The 21,742-nt window shown below is 40.1% G+C and overlaps 1 protein-coding gene across 1 annotated transcript; it reads left to right on the top strand.

The window, feature by feature from the left end:
* Positions 1–466: 466 nt before the first annotated feature.
* LOC107220948 (acyl-CoA Delta12-desaturase) lies at positions 467–21,495 on the top strand. Its single transcript, XM_015659767.2, has 6 exons — positions 467–825; positions 14,477–15,048; positions 16,048–16,178; positions 17,548–17,753; positions 18,278–18,463; positions 18,577–21,495. The coding sequence occupies exons 2-6, from the start codon at positions 14,775–14,777 to the stop codon at positions 18,890–18,892; spliced, it is 1,113 nt and encodes a 370-aa protein (XP_015515253.1). The 5' UTR covers positions 467–825; positions 14,477–14,774; the 3' UTR covers positions 18,893–21,495.
* Positions 21,496–21,742: the final 247 nt, after the last annotated feature.

The raw sequence follows: 21,742 nt of genomic DNA on the forward strand, positions 1-21,742 counted from the left end.
TTGACGATGAGAATGACCTCGGTACCCAGTAATCTCTGAAGTAGATAGTAAATCGGAATCGGTTATGCGGTAAAGCGAAACCAGATATGACAAAATGTCAGGGGTCCTACTGTAATGGGCTCGTAATCGGTTTCAAGTGGTTATCGGAATACGAAGGAGGAAAGAAGCGTAAACGCGCGTTCCTGCCTGTGCCGGCAAATGTCCGACAAAATTAGACGACGTTCAAAGAGATTCACCCGAAGAACCGGGAACCATTAGACACCACGCTTTACAGACTGCAGATCTCCGACAGTGTTGGCTCCGATGTCTTCGCACGAAGAAGAGCGTGGTCGTAATCTCGTTGGCAAGTTAACAAGTGGAAAAGCCATAACACTGCAAGAACGAAGAGGCGTTTGGATACAGGACGCGGGAGGGCGCACGCGCCATGAAATACTACGGAGTTGATTCAGGCAGCCGCGGTGCCCGCCAAACGTAGTTCCTTCGAAGCGAGCCACGACTCCGTTCGTTGGTTGATCGTCAGTACGGTAGAGAAGCCGACATCGGTTGGTCCGTGGATGTCCGGTGTTTCGGTGCGTGGTTCGGTTATTTCCATGGTGGATATTGTTGCCCGGTGCGTGTCGCGGTGAAGATCGTTACGAGAATCAAGGTGTGCCTTGAACCGTCATCGGCTTCCAGCGCGAGTCGGAACTCCGGTGAAAGAGGCCTCAACTCTATGCCCCAAGAGCCTAAGCCGGCTTTACCTCTCGCATTCTTACCCGTCCCGGCGTTCTTCTAACAAGGGTCTACTGTTGTTTGCTTTGGACTATAGCTACCTACACCCTTGAGGTAAGCATGGTCGTTTTGGTACCTGATGTTTCTTGAAACGGGAGGTTTCACTCGCAACTATCTATGACTATCTATAACTATGAATATCGTTGCATGTGGTAAGTTGATCGAAAGTTATTCGAGGAGGCTGTTACCGTAGGACATGAAACTGTGCGTACTCTGTCTATCTGGATACGGTTTATTGAGAAAGAGGATGGCCAGATTTAACCGGCGCAACAAATATCGTCGCAACAAATTAACCGGGAAGAATATCCGATATTTTGGCACAGTATCGCGCGATGAAAAGCATTCGGGTCTTTTGGTATTGATTTTCGAGGAAATCAGGCTGTCGGGAAGATTGAATTTCATACGATATCGTCAGCAGGGAATGAAGGTATTAGTTGACAGACTCGAGGCGACGCTGCTTACGTCGGGTTTGCTCGCAGGAGGAGGTTTACCTTACGATCAAGACATTAGAGACGCGGACGTAACGCCAGGCATAATCTTGACGTAAAATTTGATCCGTTACTTTCGTCCGAGCAAGCAAACAGCGTTCTAACCGGAAATTGTGTTACGGCTAGTGGCCGTCCCCGCTTCTGTGTGTGTCTGTGAAGATGACACACGTTCACTGCAAAACCCGTGTACGTGAAAGTACGTAAGGCATTTCAGAGGGCGTTACGAAACTACGCCCTGCGTAGGTAGGAAGCAGGTACCAATTCGAGCTACTACGTCAGGTTCGTTCGGACCGTGTGAATGCCCGTTTTTTTTTTTTTTTTTTTTTTCACTGCATCTCTTTTGTTCCGGTAGGAAAAATTTGGGACTTGGAGTCCGGAAAAAGCGTCGAGCCACGTGCCGTAGTAATTGATTCAAGTCTACCGGAGCCTGTCGAGCCACGATTAATGCCGATAACGTGTTCTTAAGAGTTATCCTATGCCATTGTTGAATACCGTGCGTAAATTGGTAAACGAAAGTTGTACGATGATCTACCGGGTTGCTAAAGAGGTATTTATTCACGTATTTGAGCCTGCAGGTAAAGAAAGATTCGCATTAAATGTAGTCTTAGCGCAATAAGCGCGTTATCAGTTGTTTAAACGCGTTAGTTGTCGCAAATGTTTTACCGCGTGCGTCTCATGTCTGCATAGGTTACACGCATCGAGATTGAATCGTTAGTAAAATTGCATTACTTTTTTACATAAATATAGTGCTAGGAAATGACTTTTTATCTTGTGTTTTTAAATAACGCGCTCACTCACTTTTTTTTTTATTCCGTCATCGGTGAACGCCAGTCAAACAAAACGCTAGGCAATAATACGAATGGGTGACGAGTTTTCCAATTAGTCGCGATGTGCAGTGTCGAGGAACTTTCGACGTTATTCTTTAACTGCAAGCCCGCGATACGATGCAAACTGCAGGATGTATTCTTTCGGAACAAGGTTACAATATATTCGAAAAATTGTAGTCGCAAAAATGAGTCAGACGTGTAATATTGGAATAGCTGGTTACTTTGCAGGACAAATTATCGCTCGACGCCCTGACTTGTATATAATATGCAAAGTATAATGCACACGTGCACATTAGCAGACGGTGATTGATGGAGACGCGTTAAAAAATGACGAGAAATGATGAATCTTCAAGTCTAATCGTTCAAACGGCGATATTCACTGCGATTACTCAGATATTTATAGAAGATTGTTTATCGTGTCGGAGCAGGCGTTGTATGCTTAATCATTTCGCGTGTCACAAAAGTTAGTAAGAAACTGTAAAAGAAAAAAAAAAAAATTGCTAATAGATCTTCGAGTTATCAGTGATTCCAAAAAACTTCACGTGTCGTGCCGATCCACTTCTGACCTATCATTTACTCATCCGTTCGGAAATTGATAGAATCGTGTTTTCTTTCTTTGAATTCTTTTCCTACACAGAAAATTGTTTTCCAGGTATCAAGGCTGGTAGCTAATAATTTTCTCCGAATAAACTCTGTGAAGAAATTGTGATACGAGTTTTCGCTCTCCCGAAAGTGACAAAGAATGGTCGAATTTGGGTGATGAAAATTTCCTAGCATACGAGTGTTAAGATCGCGTAAAAAATTACAGTAATTGCGCTTTCGCATGATTACAATGTTTGTTAACGTCGTGATTTCTAAAAAGAATACTTTTAGACCTACTTGAATCTTCTACGAAGATCCATGACGTTTTAATTATTTTGGTTTTCCGGGCAGGAGGAAAAGAGAAGAAAAAAAAATTAGTCCTTTGTTCCCCACAGCTCTGGTTAATAATCTTCCGGTAACCAACGGTACTCCGGTTTTATCGTTAATTAGAAACTGAGCGCTGGTAAAATTGAAGCCCCGATGGTCCGATAAAATCCATGACTAATGCCTGGTTGATTAAAATTTTCCGGGCCAGGTATACGAAGCACCGGACTAGATGTTATAAAACTGTCGTCTGCGTCGTCACGCTGCAAGTTGCGTCACCGCCTCTATTACAAAAGCTCGTACGGATTATCCTATATTTTGGTATGATACCCCGCAAACTTTTCGCGACGATAATATCTGTGGGAATTGACGAGCGCGTTCCTCGCCTATGATAGAAGAAAAAGAAACAGTAATAAAATTTATAGCGAGCGTCAAATAATTTTTTGTCGAACGAACAGTTTTTTTTTTTCTTTTTTTCTTTTTTGGTACATGTGATTCATTCTTTCATTAGAAATTGAATTATTAGTCGATCGATAGATTGTCTCTGATAACGATGCGTCGCTGTTGATGCTACAGGAATAAAAGGAAGTAAAACCGTGTATGATATGCATCGATAAAGTTTACTTTACACCGAGCTTTCGCACACTGTTATCGATGAATATTCTCCGCCTTAATCTACGAGGTATATACTTGATAGAAGCAGCCTGAAAGATATGAAACAGGTGAAACATACCGAGCGGTAAAAAGATCTCGTTCGAAAGCTCTTTAAACTTGTGTCCTCGAACACAGTCGTACAGCGAGGCGTTTTATTGCTCAATAGAATACGGTTACGTCTACATAAAGTGAATTATGTCACCCGCGAGCATGTTCGCGCACTTCAGTCGTGCGTATAAGACGAAACAATGGTACAACGGTTCATCGAGGATATGGATTTGCGGCAGTTCTAAAGCGCCTTTCGTACCTCAAAGAAAATTCACGAAACGTGATGTAAGCACGAAAGGAAACCGTACTTCGGCTCAAACTTATTATTCATATAAAATAAGTCGTTTTTACGCTGTCTCAGATTCTTCGAGATTTTGTTAATTCTTCTATCTCGCCACACGCATCGTCGTTTCAACGAGTCAATTCCTTGACACGTATTTTTTTGTCGAACAATGAGAATTCATCCTTAACGAACGACGATCGCAAGGATCCAAAAGTACAGAGAGAATTGATATCCCCGATCGATATCCGCACGTCGTTATACGTATTATACGTATATCGTATCGATTCACGTAGGCTTTCTATAGTTTTGCACGCCTTGTATTTATACACGCGCATTGTAGGCACGCACGAACACCGAGACAGACGTTTACACGGTAAGAAACGTTCAATCAAAATTTATTACTTCGAATTTATAGTTCACGGCCGGATCATTGAGGCGTTCTGACGCCGGAACGCCGAGAAGCTCGCGCCACGACGACGCCGGGACGTCGACGTCGCGACGACCACCCCGCTGGTAGGCAATTCCATCAGAGCCTTAGAGGATGAAAAAAAGGAACAGGGAGAAGAAAAAACCGAGTTCGGTATAACGCGTGGCGACCTTTCAAGCCTAGGAACCCCGCAATAACATGTAAATTGAGTATACATGACGTGTCCTGGTTCGTGTGATAATTGTTATCATTCTTGTGATTCAACACAAAAATGTGTCGAAGAAATGATGATAACAACAAGTACCGACGCCCCGTCTAAGCCGCAAATTGATAATCATATTCTTACGTCACAAGACGACAGTGTAATCATCGTGTTCCCCGTACTTGAAGCACAACAGCAACAAACAGCTGTCACAGCTTGTACAATTATTTTCACAGCTAGGCTAACAAACCTCCCCCCGTCCTCTCTCTCTCTCTTCCACTCATTTTGCTATGCAACGGAAAAGCATAACGTGGATTCACGTCTCGTTATCACGTGTCGTGTAATACCTAATTTTATTATTGTTGTATTCTCGTTATTGGGGCATGTTTTACACGAACATGATCGCTATAATGATGGTAATAAATACGTGTATTACGGAATTTTTAAGCCAATTAAACCAAATTAACGAACGTTATTGCTGCAGATCCTGTTTTATTTGAACAGGATTTTTATTACTCGAACTGCAGTAAACACTGAACTAAATCTTTCGAGTATAAATAACAACGAGTATTATACAACGAGATCAGTGTTCTCTTTTTTAAACGTCCTCGAGTTGCCAAGATTTTTTTACACGACCTCATGTCTTATTAGCAATTTCTACGTAACTCTGCATCGGGAGGAAAGATGCATAATCCAATATAAGTATAGATCGGAAGAAATTACTCCGCGAAGTTCCTTCAGATTTTTGCAAATGTACGGATTAAACCCGTCGGATTAAGTTTCATTTATGCACATATTGTGCGTAATATGTGAAAAAAAGAAGCGATCACGGAACAAGGTCAGCTTATGGCATCAGCACAAACGGGGTGCGATGAGAATGAGTATTAAGTGTATTCCTAGGTGGGTGTGTCCGAATGTAATGTTTTAAAACTACGACACATTCTCTTTCTTCGCATCGTACGTGCGTTATTGAAATTAATCCATAAATGCTCGTTACGATGTTATTCGGATCAATCGGAGGTCTAGTTATGTATCTTATTCAATTTCATGCGCACCCTCAATGACGTAATAATTTTAGGCTTGATGGGTAAATTGAACCTAACGCAACGCGCGTGACAAGCGTAATACGTAGGTGTATTTTGAATAGCGAATCGTTAGATATCGCCTTCCGAAGGGCATCAAGGCGCGGTTTCGTTAATGGCACGCGATTCGCAGAGCAATCCGCACGCTTGAACTCGAAGACGCGTTATTACTTCGTAATTACAATTAGAGCGAATACAAGAGAGTGTTTACGAAATTTGACGCTGTTGAATATAACACATGCAATATATATTACGCAATCATCGCATGGCTGTAACTGCTACAAACCTAATTTTTCACAATTTTTTTTTTCTTCAGCCGGTGTAAAAAACGCTGGGATACAATGGAAAGAAAGAAAACTGAAAATGCCAAGTTTGGAATGGAAAGTTATTGCGTAGAAATATCGATTCCAAGCGTATTTGATAGCCTATTCACTGCAGCCATGGTTCAGAGCGTAACACGACGAAATGTATTTGTACACGCCAAGAGAGATGGAACGAGTAGATAAAAATGGGAAAAACAATGCCCGTGATATTTGCGTGTAATAGAAAGTTTTCCAACGGCAAATAAAGTGAGTCAGGGTGCCGTGTGTCGGCTAAAATATAATAGTCAAGGTGAACATTCTGCAGGGAAGAAAGACACGACGTATCGAATGTTGAATCGAATATTATACTCCGATCAGCGCGCCCGAGGAATTGTCTTTTTAACGAGAATCAATCATCGTGCAGAGTGGAAGAAGAGAGACGAGATACAGCTCCGACATAGTAATTTCGTGCTTCCATATCAAGTAGTCGGTATGTCGGTTGTGTAATGTGTTATGTGAAGAAGCGGAGACGCGGCGGTGTAAGAAGAGAGGGACGAGTGCACGGTCACGGCGCCAGGAGGAGGATCGGGTCAAGTAATTGAAGAAGAGCAACGCGGTGATCAAATGGATACCAAATGACCTGAATATCTGCAGTATCGTCGATCCAATCAGCCCAAAGCACGTACTACGACTCGGATGAACCGAATTCATATGTTATCGGCTGCTCGTCTGCGAAAGACGTTCGTGAAACAGCGACACAATTGTCAAACCGTCGGAGGGCTTCTCTGATTGTCAGGTGTAACTCGAGCTCGAGTAAATTAATCGTTCGACTTAATTACACGTAATATTAACCAAGCCGCGACGATGCCTTGACATTTTTTCCAAGAAATACAGATTTTCGTAGCGTTGCGCAAGTTCATTTCAACCTCAACCCTTACCGTCCTCGGAATGTTCAATTTTGCGGAGGAGAATTATCGACGAAACTGATTTCTATGTCTCTGTACTGAAACGCGTTGAATGACGCGTCGATCCTGAGATCCGGTTAATGAGAATTGATGTAAGATCAGGATTTTTAACGAGAAATTGAGGCCGATTGAGTTAAATTGTATATTGGAAAGATATCTGAATACGAAAATTCAGATAAGGAACGTTGACTCGTTGCTGCATTATCTCAATGCCAAAATCGTGACCGATTACTGTCTGTCCGATCTCAATCAGAGGTCACTTCGTAATTACATATTAATTCATGAAAATTGTGAACACGGTTTTCTTTCCACGTCGAGAAATTATTAATAATAACTTGAATTGAATTCAAGGCGATTAATTTCTGTGTCAACTTGTGAATTACCTTTTTTTGTATCATCCTGTCGGAACCGAGGCTATTTGCTTTTAACATCGGAACACGCGGAGCAGAAATGTTTTTGTCAGCAATGGTTAGGGCATAGAGAACCGCGTGGAAAAGTGCCGCAGGATTCACGCAACGTTCCCAATCAGCTTACGCAGTGTGTAAATTTCTTATCACTTATCGGGGCTGAAAAACGGCTGATAATACGCCACAATGGAACGGCGTATGAAAACTTCCTTGTTTGACTGCACTTTTACCCCGGACAGCATGGCATTTACTCTTCGCGATCATCGTAACGAACCAGCCTTATCGCGGGTCGCTAGATTAGTATTGATTTCGGAGTAGCGTGCGGCTGCATGGAAAGTCAGCGACCACGGAAAGTTTATATGTGTAACGTGTTGCAGGAAAAAATTCCGGTCTCTTGAACCGCATGAAATTACGGGCGGTAAGAACTTATCGTAGAACTCTGAGAAATTTTGGATTGCAAAATCGCGCGGCAGATTAAAAATGGATCTAGTAAGACTGGTAGTCAGTCACTTTTCTGACTATTAATCACTTTTTTTTTTTTTTTACTATTCTCGAGAAATGATCAATAAAGTCACTCTTTCGGTCGTAATTGAGTTTCGTGCATAAAAAATTTGACTGCACAATTTTTGTTCCCACAAGATTTTGTTTGTTGAGTATTGTAGAAAATCAACTGCGATCACATTGTTCATTGTTTCTCGATCGAAGTGTTTCGCCTGAAAGGACAATAAATTCATAAATCAGAGTCACTCTTCATTTGTCATTAATTTACCGAATATCATGTACACTGTAATACATTTTTGCAATGTGGAAAAATACGTTAAAAATAAGGGAAACCGGTATACAGCGACATCATTGAAAATAGGGCTATTTCTGAGTCAGAGATGAGTCAATTTTGAGTCACCTTTTTAGGTCTGAAAGTTAGTTTTCACACTTTTTTCAGGCGACTTGACTGCTACCAGCCCTGAAATGGAAATACGTCGAACTGTATCGGTGCAAGCGGAGCTCTGCAGTCTGAACGTAGTGACGATTGTGTAAAATGATCCTTGTTGAAATCATTAAGCATTAATACCGGCTACTCCTGGTTTAGACCAAGCCGTTAACAGTTGATCCAATATTCAGTAGCAATCAATTTCGAATTTTAGAGTAACACGGAGTAACGGAAGGGCTCGTCGAGAGAGAAATTTAGTGCCACCGATTATTGGGTTAACTATAATAGTGGTTATAACGAGCAAGAGAAGCTAAAACTAAAAGACGAGTAGAGAAAACTGCTATAAGACCAGATCGTAAGATCGCTGTGTCAATGAAGACGGGCAATGAATTTCTAAACTGACGAGTCGCCACTTGAATGCTGTCTACTCGTCTTTTAGTTTTACTTTTTCTTACAACATTCTTACTCAACCGGAGTTATAAAGAACGAAGGCTGCTAATAAATTTCACCCCCAATGCATGACGTTAAACGCATTTTGTTTTTCTGGACACCAAGATAAGCCTCCCTTCGCAAGAGCGTGTTGTTTACGGGACGACATTTGTAATGTTCCAAAACAGTTTCGTGCTCACAGCATTGAAATGGCGAGTCATCGGTCTAGAACTTCATTGCCCATCTTCACTGAAACATCGATCTTACGATCTAGTCTTAATAACAGTAGTAACTTGGTTAGTTAGTTTTCTCGATGGTCTTGGTTACTGTGGTCTGTAAACATCATCATCATCGTGAGAAACTCGACTGCTAACGTTCGTTGGAGACGGGAAATTAGCGTTAGAGAATCGTTACAAAGACGACTATTTCACACTTCTTTCAACAAAAAAATTCTCGCGCGGAAGAGCGTGAGACAATTTTCGATAATGCAGAAACCGCCTTGGTGTCGACATCCGTTGCAATGACGATCGCGTTGCGTAACGTGGCTAAGAAAAACGTACGTCACGCTCACGCATGCCGCATTTGAATATCGTCAGCTGTTGTAACTCGATTGCTGATTCGCACCTAGCGACACCCGCGAGGCGTGACTTTTCTTCTTAAAATGGTTTCGTACAACACCTCACTGTGTCTTCGTGCCCGAACAGCGCCGATAGATACAAATATAAGTATGACGAGTTCACCGGCGGGTTAAAGGCCCTTTCCATACAATTCGATGGATGGCGTTCGTTTTTGTAATTGTAACAGACTCGGTGCTCTTGAATCGAAATAAAGTACCAAAAAATATGTACCACGTATACTTTTCATGCAGTGTTTTTTTTTTTTTTAATAACACACTATTTTTGCCTACAAATTGTAATTAAACATTAATGATAGCGACAATGTTTGTTAAAAGAAAAAAATTACCAAGTTAAAAAGTTTAAGCATTAAAATCATCGGAAAATCTATCTACCGGTATAATTCTAGTTTTTTTTTTTTTTTGATAGTTTTTTATCTTTCCATATCATCGATCGGAGTTTCACGGCGAATCTCTTCTCTTTCTAATTTCTCTTTAATATTCTCTTTCTATCAGTTCGATCTGGTTTTGTATGTACAGATACTGTTGAAATAGATTAAAGTAATGTGAATGTTGAAACAAAACACATAAAATTCAGAATTTTGAATTAAAAAAAAAAAAAAAATAATATGTAACATATGTGTGTGGGCAAAAAATGGAAAGCAGATGTAGATTCGGCGCATTCTAATTTTTCGTTACAGACCTGTGTTAATCAAGTCTCATTATCTTAAAGAGGAATTTACACCGTTAACGGAACTCTCCGTGATGTGTTTTTGATTGCTGTTTGAAAGTTGACAAATCCGTGTAATTAAATTGGGTTGATATAATTGAGGTTTTCATCGGTACGATTCTGTGTATTTTTCATTTCTATTTCTTACGCCTCGTCGGAGATGGGAAAGAAGCCGATGAAATCGGTGAAGAGTCAAGAGATGGCATGCCGTATTATACGTATGTACAGGTTGTATAGGTATCGTTAGACGGTGCAGTTCTAGCCGGTCTTCCGTTTCGCTTCAACCTACGCAACATCTCGAACAGTCATTTCTATAAATATCATAAATATGGTATATTTGTATTTCCGTACCCGTAACTGACGTACGAACAAGTATAGACGGCGTAAAAGTGAAGGCTTGCGATTTACTGCAGCGATTCAACGTCGCCCCTTCGTGCCGGTATTCTTTTCGTCTATTGAGATTTTACTCAGCCCCCAAATAACGAGCATCCTTACATTAAAGCGTACCGCATGTGTAAGTGATGGCAAGATTTTGACTGCGAGAGAAAAACGAAACTTGAAAGGGTCTTTAACAAGTTTGTTGAATTTTGCTGTCGAGAAACTTTCAAACGATCCAATAACGATTAACAGAATTTCATAACTCAAACTGTGTGACATTTGGCTGGTTGTTGTTATTTGAAACAGGCGATTAAATCCGACGGTTTTAGCAAAAGTGCTTTTAGTCGTGAGCAAGGAAAATGGAACCACTGCTGCAAAGCACGTGCGCTTTTATGCTTCAGTCAGATTCGTAATTAGATAAAGGACAATTTTTGGACACAAACTATATTTTCCACCGGTGTTTGTATGTACAGGACACACAATCGATGCAAAAAGTCTCGCAATATGGAGAAACAGGAGTCCTGATTATTTGAGGAAATGTATTCTGACCAAATATGTAGTTACAATTACCGGCTTCGTTGCCAATTGGCATTTTGAATAATGATTAATGGTCGTTATCTGAAAATGGACAAAATTGACCATTTTTTTTCAACAAAATTCAAGTCAAAAAAAGAATGCTGTCCAAGTTTGAGCTCTTAATATTAATATTTAGAGGTGCATCGTCGCGATTTTCTATTTCGAATTTGAATGACATGGGAATTTTCTTTTTTAAACTTTGGAATTTTATAAATCGTCAACGCATTAGTGTAGTGATGAGACCAGAACGTATTTTTGTAAGAGATTGAACGCTCTACAAAAAAGGTCTGTTATCATTTTACGATAAATCTACTCTTCCAAATATATCAAAGAATCTTTGCTGACCTTTAACCTTGAATAACTTTTCCAAAAGTAGATTTATCATAAAATGTAACATACCTTTTTTGTAGAGCGTTCAATTCCCTACAAAAAAAAAAAACATTGTAATCTTATCGGTCCACTAATGCGTTGACGAGGTATAAAATTCCAAGTTAAAAAAAAAAAAAAACAATTTCGATGTTACTTAAATGGGAATAAAAAATCGCGACGATGCACCTCTGAATAATATTATTAAGAGCTCAAACTTGGACGACATTGTTTTTTCATCATCGAGAACGATATTTTCGATTTGAATTTAAAAAGAAGCGCTCGATTATTTGGGTACAGTCTAACGTTTCTAACGTTTTTCAGCCTTAAAGTAGAACTTTTAGCGAACGGAAGTTCGTAGCTATATATTCGTATCATTTTTCATCGCTATGGAATTAGCCTGCGGACTCTGATGTCGCGTCGGCAGTGTTGGCATCGCATTCACGGAGGCTAGACACAACCGCTTTGCCAGCAAGTAGGTGGTAGATACGTACATTCGTGGCAGGTAGATTGTACACTAAGGTCTGCTTATACGTCGCATGACGTAATCTAACGTCAATTAATCTAAACAGATGTCATAACGGTAAAAGGAGAATGTTAGAGCGAAGTTTAGCACAGGCAGAGAGGATTGTGCAGGTATTTCACCTCATCCTAGAAATATGTACATTGTACATATCTGTGATATTTCCCATCTAACCGCAAAACGCGTTCTGCTTCGCATCTTGCTGACTAAATTACACTTTGGGTTATCCGTTTTTTTTTTTCTCTGGATTTTCATTCGGAATCAAGCAAGTCGAAAGATTGAATTACGAATTTCGTACAGTAGTTATTTCGGCATGTTGCACGTGGCTGCAGACACTGAATTATCTGCATGATCTTTGCCACGGTACGTCTAACCGTCTATTCTGGATAATTAGTCACATTGACCCACTTGACCAGCTTACGTATTTCTGGATGGTAAAAAAAGCTTGGTAATATTGAAAAAAAGAAGGAATAATTTTCCTCCGTAGCCTGGATATTTCAGAATTTTGTTGTCACGCAGCTTCGTCCGCATTATTTTAAACGATTTGTTTCTTTTCTGTGTTTCCTCGTTTTCTCACCGGGTTCAACACTCGATGCTTGACATTTTGTGATTTTCTCTTTTTCTTTCCATTCTCAGCTGAGACGACATGTATATTTAGACTCATCGTTGTACACTAGCGGCGCGGTGAAAAATATATGAATGGATGAAGACTCGTGCTTGAGTAGGTATATGTTACGAGACAGGAATGAATAAACATCGTCTCAATATATATAAATAAATATATAAATTTATATATTTTACATCTGTAATTCAATCCGTCGCAACGATTTTCAGTATACGTATATGTTATTTATACAAAGCGGGAAAGTTATAATTATAAAATCACTGTTAGTTTAATGTCCGGCGTTAATTATTTTCACAGTATTAATGTATTCTTAAACTTTGTTTTATTTAACGGTAACAAAGCGTATTACGCAGTATTTATAAACTGTGCAAAGTTACACGTGGATTTTATTTTTGGTGAAATTGTTCTCCATATCGCAAGTATAATACACCGCGATAACAAGTCAAGATTAATTACGGGTGAAATATGAGCCAACGAACTTAAACTTGCAACGTAATTATGTGAGTCATGAATTAAATTGAAACAGTAATATAGCCAAGTTATACTCATTATCGCGCTAATTTTGGCTTAGACCGTGTTGCGGAGTTATTTAACTTTATATCTCTGTAGCTGTATGATAATGAATAGGTGAGGAATTCGATTACCGATAAAGAGAAGAACATGTTTAACAAAACGTTATATTGTGCATGTTACGAATGCGTGTAAATTAATATTCATAATGAACAGGAACCGGATAAATGTGTATTAAAAATTACAAAATATCTACATATAATACAGATTTAAAAAACTAAAGTACGAAAGATAGAAACTATTTTCTGGCTCGAAGCGTCACACTTTACGTAGAAAACTAAATGCGTAATGAAATTAATTTAAATAAAAAACACGCATTTGCATATTAATCCGAGCTCTAACGACGAATGATCGATATCACTCGAGAGCTGTTACTATTTTATTTATTAGCGATACAAGTTAACGTAAAGTATAGATTATAGTAAAGCAAGGTGTTCGAATTTCGCAAGCCATAAGCATCGCGGGTGCAACCGGCATACTAATTGCAGTACAGATACAACACGTGTCATCGCTCCACCGTAATTTTACGCGATCGGTATATTCTCGCTTGTTTTAACACTCGGATATTTTTCCATCGTTGTTGCGTATATCCGCGGTCGTATCGTTCACCCTTCGAAATACCGAAGCAGCAGCCAGCCGAAGCATATCGGGCGTATAATCGTCGCCGGAGTGAAATCACCTCTACAAATTGCGTAATTGGTTGCAAGTATGAATCCGTTGCAGCATGCATGATTGAAAATGGCGAAACTCATTGATATACCTACGCAACAAGTGCGGTAAGCTGGCCGATATTGCAGGTCCGTGTTCTTGTACCTACGAACGAGGGAAAGTGCGGGATACAGATTGAAGGGTAAATTTCTCTCGTATATGGTGTATTACAGGGTTTAACGCCCTGGAAGCGGTTGTATGTATATTATCGTCGTAAATTTTCCGCCCTAGAGCCGGAAGTGTTTTTTATCTTACTTAGAGCCGCCTACTCGAAAAACGGTGGCGATAATACGCGTTCTATTTTTAGTCAAGGCTTCTTGGACGCGTCGGGTGTATCCGTCGAACCACAAATATCAATACCGGGGAATCCCCCGGCAGGGCGTGACATAATCGTTTTGCGAATCGAGATATCACGCCTGTCCTTTAAAGATACGTCAATGTCTTCTCGGGGAAAAACAAGCGGAGCCGGGTTTCAATAACGAATTAGAAAAGTTCCGAAAGCTTCAAATTCCGGATTTTTTTTTCCTCAACGTTCGACATCTTCACCTCAAGTTTCGCCGTCAAATAATTCGGAATTCAGCGCTTTCGAAACTTTTCAAATCAGGAACTCGAACCCCGCCCTAAACAATCGGACGAATCACCCTCTATTTTCCTCTCTCTGATTACAGACGCCCGATTCAACAGCGCCGGAAGAAAAACGCGACGATCATGGATTCGAGTACGAGGAACTGGGACTATGAGTTGTAAATCGACAACCGAAGATACGAATTCTCGCAGATTGGAACAGAACCGACAAGGGAAGGACGAAGAAGAGGAAACGCGGTTACAGCAGCCCAAATGCAGGCAATCAACAAGTCCACTTGCAACACGTGAAGGAGTGCCAGTCGCCGAGAGAAGAGTGACTTTGTCTTTACCGCGGTGGTAATCAGTGATTCGAATTCGGATCCCCTCAAATTGAAAATCGAAATGGCGCCAGGCGGTGAGAGAGTCCCGTCAACGACGTGCACAACGGAAGCGGAAGTCGAACTGCCCGACAAGAACATGAACACGAAATGTCCTGGGGACGTTCAGAACGGATCGTTGAAAAACGGGGAAGAACACGACTCCCAAAGAACCACGGATGTTTACGTCCCGAGGATTAAATGGCCCGATCTCTTCGTTCAGATATTCGTTCACGGAGGATGCCTCTATGGACTCTACCTCATCTTCACCGAGGCGAAACTTTTATCAGCTTTATGGGGTAAGAGATAACCGGAATCGTATCAAAACTCCCCCCCAATTCACGTCGAAGGAATAAAAAGATCCGCTCGTTCTCGTAGTTTTACAACCTTGTGTATATGTATACCGTCTAGACAAGTTTTAAAAAAAATTAAGAATAAATCAAACTTTGCAGATACGTCGCGTTACTCGTATCGGTTACGTGATTTATAGTCTCGTCTAGTTGTGATTAAGCGTATGTAATATTTCCGTCCGACGCGTATCGGAGAGACTCGTATTTCAGATTTCGTGTATACGACGTTATTTATTTACTCATTTCAACTCAGCGGAACAAATTATCGCGTTCGAACAGTGAAGATTCGGTATAAGTTATACGTAAAAAACATACGTTGTTAATTAATCGTTGATCATCTGCAAAACGACTCGATTGTCGCAATGTTCAAGGTTTATGGTCAGTCAATTCGACGCTCCGGGTTCTCGGATTTATTAGAAAAGAAACGGCTGTTTCAGAAACTTGACGAACTCACTTGCAAGTAGACAGCGATTAGAGCTCGAGTAAATTTCTTTTCTCAGTTTTCGGAAGTCAGGTAACCGTCATCTCGAAATGCAGCAAAGGCGGTTTTCTCTTATCGAAATCGAATAACCCGACCAGGATTATACTCGTGAAAATAGCGTATCGTTTATTATCTTGTACGGCTCAAAATTCACGTTTGAAGTTGAACGATTTTTGGGTGAAACTTGAAAAACGTCTGCGACAAATTGATCGAATTTGGTTATGACCGTGACCGAGTGCCGAATGCGTCACACCACCTCAGAGGCACGAGATGATAAATTGTTATTAAATTAAACTCTATTGAGCTTAGATTTTTCGAGTCACGCGACCTGCGCTGCCGTGTTTGGATTTCTAGAGGGCGCGTTGATGATGAATACGTATGATGTTTAGGAAAGTGAATTCTTCGAGGATAACGAAGAACGGAAAATTTCGCCATAGCTCGTGTAATGAATTTGAATAAACTTTCAGCATTCGTCACGATCTACACTTCGGGCTTTGGCATCACCGCAGGAGCGCACAGATTGTGGTCACACAGAGCATACAAGGCCAAATGGCCGCTACGTCTCCTCCTCGTTCTTCTATTCACGATCACCGGACAAGTGAGTATATTCGTATGTCGAAACACGAAAAAACCGTTACGCCATAACTTGACTTAGACGGAAGCTAAGATTTTTCAAAGAAATTCTTGATATTTACGACTTGATTAAAAAAGAAAGATCAATTTTTTTTCAACGTTGCGACCATCGGTGCCCTTCTCAGGACATGTATTTGTTCAATATATATTTAGATAATCTTTAAGAACGTTAACTCGCAAGGACGAGACAGTATTTAGTATTGACTGATATTCCTCCGGTTTCCTGTGAGCTCTTTTTCACCGTAGAGCAACAAGAGAAGTAAAGAGCAGTGAAATATTTTGATATTTGGAAGCTAAAAATATTAGTTCTTACGAATTTCAACATATATTTTACAAAAACTTTTGTTACGTCTTACAAAACATAGCCACTGAAGGATTTAAGGATATCTCAAATTTTAAATAACCGAAAATAGCCTTTTTTCGACATTTCAACGACAGTAGTAAAAAGTTTCTTCAGCCCAGCTCTTTCGCTTGAGGTATTTTTTTTTTCACTTTAGTGAAAAGGTGCTAGAATCTGGGAGAAGAACGAAATCTAAAACAAGGACCCTTTTCTGAACCACCCTACTACGCGTACTCTAAGCGCGAGCTGAAACTCGCTCAAAAATCGAAAAATTTCAAATCGCTATATCTCGGCAACCAAGGCTCATTGTATTGAAAATCAAAAACTAGGTTAAATCGGGGGTCTTCACCTTTGATCACGTGCAAGGACAATCAGATTCGTGTAATCAAGCCACTCTACTCTCCTTGTGAGTAAATTAACAGCACTGTCAATACCAGCGTCAAATTGAGTTTTGAAACTGAAAGCTCTATCGATCAAAAGCTTAGACGTACTCCGGGACCAGAGACGTAAACGATCATTTCCGAAGCAAGTATTTTCTGAAAAGTTTCATTGCGTTCTTCCATTGATTCAGTCGATTTACGTATAAAAGGCGTTTTACAAAGTGAAACTTATAGTCGCCATGTTTAATTCCTGACTGCAGATAAAGTACTGTTAAAAAATTTGGTTCAAGTGCGGTTACGATCGATCCTTTGAAGAAACTATCGTACGTCGCAAACAATTAGAAGAAGTACGAAAGTCGAGTCAATCAATACTGGATGAGCCAATTTTTAGTGCCAATTCTACCCAATTGTGCAGCCTATTTATAAAATGTGGGTCATGAGGAAGAAACGTTTGCTCAGTCTAGTTACGGAAGCAACGTTTCTTACGGGTGTAAATCAAAATATCAAAGACGGAGTTAACAGCGAAGAGGAATTAAGGGGATAACGGTGTAGATGTATGGAAAGGTCGAAGAAGAAATGAACCGAACGATAAATGAGAGGGAAAAAATTTTCAGAGACACGTTTATGCCTGGGCGTTGGATCACAGAGTGCATCACAAGTACAGCGAGACTGATGCCGATCCTCACAATGCGAAACGGGGCTTCTTCTTCGCCCACGTTGGATGGCTTTTTACAACTCCACATCCTGAGGTAGTCGCGAAACGAGACGCGGTCGACATGAGCGATCTTGAGGCAGACCCGATCGTCATGTGGCAAAAGCGGTGAGACTTTACTCCTGAACAAAACTCTATTCTCCTTAATATCTTTATCTTGCGTGAAACGCGACTAGGATCACCGACGAATGAAGGCAACCACGCTGGAAATGTCCGTGCAAACGATTCGTGCTCAATATCTTTTTGCAACGTGCAGGATAGACGCATCAATCACGACCACCTCTGTGGATACTCTATACTTACTAATCGGACCTCTGATCTTTTCGACATCGCCACATTCGCGAATAAAATCCGGAATTCAGAGATTCTGTGACAGAAGTTTTCAACACTTGGTCTACTTTACTGTTAAAAAATGACGGTGGATCAAACCGCTGTTCATAACTTCCGATTAGACGTAATACAGTCGGACCTCGATTCTACGGACAATTTGGGACCGGATTCGGCAAAATGAATATAGCCATAATTTGTTTGAACGATGATCAGACCTAGTACCAAGATGACCAGAAAACCGGTAGACCCACTTTATCTACAGCTAATCGTAAGTAGTTTATCATCGATGCAATGATCCTCAGGTTATACGTGCCGCTGTTCGCCCTCCTGTCAATTGGATTTCCGGTCGCCGTCCCGTATTACTTCTGGGACGAATCCCTGTGGATATCGTTCTGGGTGAACTTTAATTTTCGGTTCTGCGTAACCCTGAACATCGCCTTCTTCGTGAACAGCGTTGCTCACATGTGGGGCCAGAAGCCTTACGACAAGTAGGTTTTCGCTCTCGGACTATATCGAGCGCTTTCTCCGTCGTGATTGACAATCATTGCCAATTACCGGCATTCTCGATCTCGCTCTAACCCGAACCTTCGATCGTTTTCAGGAACATATCTCCGGTGGAAAACATCGCCGTGTCGATAGCCGCGTTGGGCGAAGGATGGCACAACTACCACCACGTGTTTCCGTGGGATTATAAGACTGGTGAATTGGGAAGCTACTCGTTCAACATAACGACGGGCTTCATAGACACGTTTGCCAAGCTCGGTTGGGCCTACGACCGAAAATACGTCTCGGCGGAAATGGTCAGGAGGCGAGCCAATCGCAGCGGTGACGGAAGCCACATTTGGGGCTACGGGGACACCGACATCCCTCCGGAGGATCTCAGGGAGTTGGAAGTTATGGACCGCAAGTCGGTGTAGATTGCATTCGATGCTGCGATCAGATCGGGACCAGATGCTGCAGCCTGTCCCGGCGAATCACTTACTCAAAATACTTGCAACAACGACAGTTTACACCTTCCCCGAACAATCCTATACGTTACATATACACATATATAAATATACGTAAAATACGCGAAACCGGCCAACGTTCGAAAAATAACGTGAATCTGCGGAGAGCAACTGCAGCAGGAATATATTATGATAATTAATAATATGTCAGTGATGTTTACGCGACGGAGTTACGTACATAATTTCACTTATTTATTTATCGATATGTTGTTGTTTTTTTTTTTCCATTCGAATACATACGCGTATAAGTATATGAAATAACGTCGTTTATTCTCTACTTTAAAACGTGAAAATCTCACAAATGCGCATACGTAAAAGTATTGAATCTTCTGTCACGTCGTAATGTTTAATTACAACACGTTGCAGTACGAATGCATTCAATAATTCTACGTTCATTCTAAATCGTCCAAGTATTACGTTGATTCGACAGAGACGAAAGAATTCCGCAAAATAAATATAAGACATGCATTATGTACGTCTATACTTAACGAGCACAGGAGGCAACTAAAAAGTGACGTGAATGCGACAAAAGAAATGCTTTTGTTGCAAAAAAAAAAACCGTATATACATACAATATACAGGTATATATAATTAAAAATATAATTCCGGAACACTTGAGTCTTTTGTTACTTCGTCTTTTATTAACGAGACATTGAAAATTTAATAAAAATTCATTGTCATTTTTTTAAATTATACACGTGCATTCTATTGGACGTTTGCTTCGAAATATTAGAAATGATTTCTCAATTATGAAACACAGTGGAGACTGTGCTGAATGATTCCACACGTGCACAGTGATCTGGAAAAAGTTTTGAACGTGGATTTGACGTGATGTCGTTTCTCCGCTCACGTTACAATAAAATTCAAATTCCACTGCCAGAAACAACAACAACAACAATAATATTAATAATAATAATAGGAAATCCTTCGTTCGGACGTACAAGTCGCTTCAATGCAGAATGTCTCGCACTAGAGTTTTATCATGTAGCAAGTTTTCCGGGTAACTGTGCTCGCTTACATAGATGTTTAATATATACATATTATAAATAATAAGTCTGCAGGTGCATCGACGTACTTTTATTGCGAATTTCAAGTGACTTAAAAGCCTGTAAGCTATACCTTGACTTACCTCAAACCGACTTAACAAGCCTTTTTCTCATACTTGTATGTATAATACCTTACGTATAACGATTTTATGTATACCTGTTAAACCTATCCTTAAGAAAAGTGAAATCGAATTTCGATGGTCGCATGCCTCAAATTGGTTCGAAATAATTTTAAAAAAATTTTACATATTTTTTCCCCCTTCTTCATATTTACCCAGTCCTAGAACGGCTTACTTTGTCTCATAAGAAAAGCATTGATTTTTCGAGGTTTTTAATCACAAATGCGTACCGAGTCCAAAAATTTTCTTTAAAAGTAAAAGTAAGGTGAATTTCTCCCGTTTAAAACGCCGCTTGGGAAATTTGACTGTCACTCTTTTTGACTCCTCTATCTAACTTTTAGTGCGGCAAGAAATTTTGACCAGTGAATTCAAACTTTTGAGCGGTCAAGGAACTCGATGAGATTGGTCTTAAACAACAAGATAATATAATTCTTCGCTGAAACTAATACACAGAAATTCAAAAATTTCGATCACTTAATCTTCTTTCTTATAAAAAGAAGCGAATTCTTACTCTCATAAGAAGGAAGATGGGATGATCGAAATTTTTAAATTTCTATTTATTACTTTCAGCAAAGAATTTCTTTTTTCTTCAAGACCAATCCCATAGAGTTCCTTGACCGCTCGAAAATTTGAATTCACCAGTGAAAATTTCTTGGCGCACTGAAAGTTAGATAGCGGTGTAAAAAATAAAGGTGGCCAAATTTTCCAAGCGACGTTTTAAACGGGACAAATTCACCTTCATTTTGCTTTTTTATAAAATTTTTCACGATATTTTTTTTTGTACCCGGTACGCAGTTTTGATTAAAAACCTCGAAAAATCAATGCTTTCCATATGAGAAAAAGTACGGTTTTCTGGGGGAGGATAAATATGGAGGGGGGGGGGGGGGGGTTTAATATGCAAAGTAAAAAAAAAAATTTCGAATCGATTAGAGGCGTGCAACCATTGAAATTCGATTTCACTGTCCTTGAGAACAGGTCTAATACGTATGTATAATATTAATAAAAATATAAACATAAATTTATAAATATGCCCGAGCACAATGTTGCTTCAATTTATGGTCAGTGCCTTTTTGCGATAGGCATATGATCGACATGAACTTTTTGATTGTTTACACGTATAACGCGCGATGATGCTTACATGCATGAAGGTGTACATAGATGTGTATGTACGTGCGTACACGACTGCGATAATCAGTGTGCAGAATGAAACGTGTGAAAGTCTGTGGTAATTCAAAATCACCTGTTTTAAAATTGAATCGAGATGAGATAATTACAAAAAAAAAAAAATCAGCATTAGTACGCACATCCGATAATTAGGTATTCTGCACACGTCCTGCAAATTTTCAACGCTACCGTGTACGTGCAAATTGTATATACATGCCTATGTGTGAGGTACGAATATTGCACCTTCCAAGTAGGTATATATGAATACGACAGAGACCATATTGAAATGAAATAGAAGTTTATAGATCGATACCTATTTTATGAGAAAGAAATTATACGTATAATAACCTATTTCGAGCGATATATTTTTACTTTGCTACACATTTATACCCACGCAGTCACAAACTTCCATATATATATATATTGACGCG

The sequence above is a fragment of the Neodiprion lecontei genome, chromosome 1, assembly GCF_021901455.1.
Source record: "Neodiprion lecontei isolate iyNeoLeco1 chromosome 1, iyNeoLeco1.1, whole genome shotgun sequence".
NCBI lineage: Eukaryota > Metazoa > Arthropoda > Insecta > Hymenoptera > Diprionidae > Neodiprion > Neodiprion lecontei.